Genomic DNA, 2666 nt, shown 5'->3' on the forward strand with positions numbered 1-2666 from the left:
TTACAATGGAGCATCATTATCGAGTTGATATATATTTTGCTACAATAGATACTCAATTGCTAGAACTAAATAGCAAATTTAACAAGCATGTTGTTCAACTCCCCACTCTTACTACAACTTTAGATCTGAAAGAGTTTTTCAAGTTATTTGATATTGGTAAAATATGTATTCTTGTAAACAAGTTCAATGCAAAAGATTTTTCTCAAAAAGAGAAAGAACATATTCAATATGTGTTGAGACATTATGAACTTGATGTATGTCAAAGATCCTAAATTAAGAAAAATATCAACACTTTCTGAACTTTGTAGAAGTTTAGTTGAGAACGGAAAGTTAGTTATGCACCCACTAGTTGATTGATTAGTTCGTCTTCTATTGATTTTTCCAGTTTCAACTGCATCAACAATACATGATTTTTCTACTATGAAGATTGTGAAGATTCTACTCTGTAACAAGATGAAATATGATTTTTTGAGAAACTCTTTAGTTGTCTACCTTGAAAAAGGAATTGCAGTAATTTTTTATGTAAACAAAATAATTGATGATTTCAGTTTGATCAAAGAACGAAGAGTGCAGTTCAATTAAACTTTTAAAATTGTACTCTAGTTTTTTGTGTTACATCGTTTTCCTCTTGGAAATTTTAAGCTTCACCCTTGTTGGAAAAATTGAAAAATGAGAAGGAAAAAAAAATGAAATTTTTAAACAATGCAAAATTAGTAAATGCACACTTTTAACTTTCACATTTCAATTTTTTTTTGAAAAATGATCATATATTTTTAATTTTTTCTCTCTCATTATTCTATTTTGCTAAAAAAACTCAAATTTTATTTGCTTTCTTCTTTTTTCACTCTTTTATTTTTCCTTATTTACTAAACCAAACCAATTCTTAAAATTCCATCTCATCTTTAAGATTCTATTGGGGATTTGGCATAAAGTTAACCAATCACTTAATTTGTTAGAAAGTTAAGCGGCCTTTTTACTCTCTCTCTATATAAAACTATGATCCGTATTTTATTTATTTCCCTAACTTATTATTATTATTTTATTTTATTTTATTTTTTGTTTGTTTCATCTACCCGTTCTTTGATAATAACTTTCTTGGCATTTTCTTTGGGCCAACCCAAATTTTCTAAAGCTTGATAGAAAAATATCGCCATCGCCATCATATATATATATTTATGTGTAATTCACACCGAAAGCCAATCCTCAAACCTCAATCATGCATTCTTTTTCGGACAAAACTTAAAAAGAACACTTGAAAGTCGAATTATATATATTACTTTGTACACACGCGACATGGAAATGAAATCCAACATTCATCAATGAATTATTGTAATAAAACAACACATATGAATCAGAGAAACATGAAAATATCGTCGTCGCAGCAATCAAGCCTCCTCGAGTGTTGTATGTGTGGGGATTCTGGTATTACTCGAGAGCTTTTTCAATGCAAAATTTGTCATTTCAGATCTCAACACAGGTACTTATTTTATATATCCTCTGCTCATATTTTCCTTTTCTTTTTTAATCTTTCTGGGTTTTTATTTTCATTGATAAAGAATCAGATTTTCTTTATTCTTTTTAAAAATTCCCATGGCAGATATTGCAGCAATCGGTATCCAAAAGCTGGGGTTTATGAAGTTTGTAATTGGTGTTTGAATCAAGAGGAGCATTCAAAGGAAAAGTCTCAGAATTCATTGAATTCTTCAGCTTCATCTAAAGGCAAAAACGAAGATGATAATAATAACAAGATAAAGGGTGATAATCACCATGGAGCTGGCTTTAAAGGCAACCGAAGAAATACCAACAGTTTAAAGCAACAACAATTGATGAAAATTCCCATCAAGAAACCCAAGTTAGAAGAGAAAATGAAGCGAAAAAGGATCATAAAGAATGCTTATTTAGAAGAAAAGCTTAGAAGAACAAAGTTAGAAGAGATATCGAAGAATGGGGTCATTACAAGACATTTTTTCAGAAACAAGGTAAGAAGATATAAGCTTTTGGATGAGGTTTCAAGTTAAAAACATTAACACAATTATGAAGTTGGGTTAAATGAGTGAAACCCAATTGGTCAGCTGGAGAAGTCAACTATGGCTGTGTCAAACAAGGGTTGTTTTCTTTTCTTCCAAACAGATAAAATCTCAGTTTAGGTTGGAAGAAAGTCTTGGAATGATGGATACCATTATGGATTTTTGATATAATAGATATTAGATAGTTAAAAATAAAGAATTTTGCCTTGTTCTTCAATATGATTTATCAATTTTCTAGGCTTCCAATATTTAAATATCTGAATTTCCATAGTATTTGGAAGAAACTACAAGTTTACTGCTTCAAAAATGGTCGATTAACTTATAATTTTGTATCTGATATTCATAGGAAAAATAATTAAAATAAAATTTGATGGAAAATATTATCGTGTGAATAAATCTTTATAGTACCAATTATTAATATGTTAGAATTTACATATATTACACTTAAAATATATTATTAAGAAAAATAAAAGAATTGATCGAGATTTTAGTTGACTTAGGTAAAGTCTTTTGCGGAAACACATCTAGTAGTAATTGGCCTAAACGTAGACCATTCTTCACGCATTTTGCTTTTACTTCTAGACGATAATGGTTTTCCATTATGGGCACTTAAATTATAACTCAATTTCCATTTTGATT

General features: G+C 29.1%; 1 protein-coding gene across 1 annotated transcript; it reads left to right on the top strand.

Moving 5' to 3' along the window:
- The first annotated feature begins 1208 nt into the window (after positions 1–1208).
- Positions 1209–2244, top strand: LOC107952561 (uncharacterized). Its single transcript, XM_016887783.2, has 2 exons — positions 1209–1477; positions 1598–2244. Exons 1-2 carry the CDS (start codon positions 1320–1322, stop codon positions 2016–2018), a joined length of 579 nt encoding a protein of 192 aa, XP_016743272.1. The 5' UTR covers positions 1209–1319; the 3' UTR covers positions 2019–2244.
- Positions 2245–2666: the final 422 nt, after the last annotated feature.

Source organism: Gossypium hirsutum, chromosome A02 (assembly GCF_007990345.1).
Source record: "Gossypium hirsutum isolate 1008001.06 chromosome A02, Gossypium_hirsutum_v2.1, whole genome shotgun sequence".
NCBI lineage: Eukaryota > Viridiplantae > Streptophyta > Magnoliopsida > Malvales > Malvaceae > Gossypium > Gossypium hirsutum.

What these genes read in the sequence shown, in the direction of transcription:
- LOC107952561 (XM_016887783.2), top strand. Translation starts at nt 1,320, where the DNA reads ATGAATTATTGTAATAAAACAACACATATGAATCAGAGAAACATGAAA. An exon ending in CATTTCAGATCTCAACACAG is followed by an intron (nt 1,478 to 1,597) that starts GTACTTATTTTA and finishes TTCCCATGGCAG; the next exon opens with ATATTGCAGCAATCGGTATC.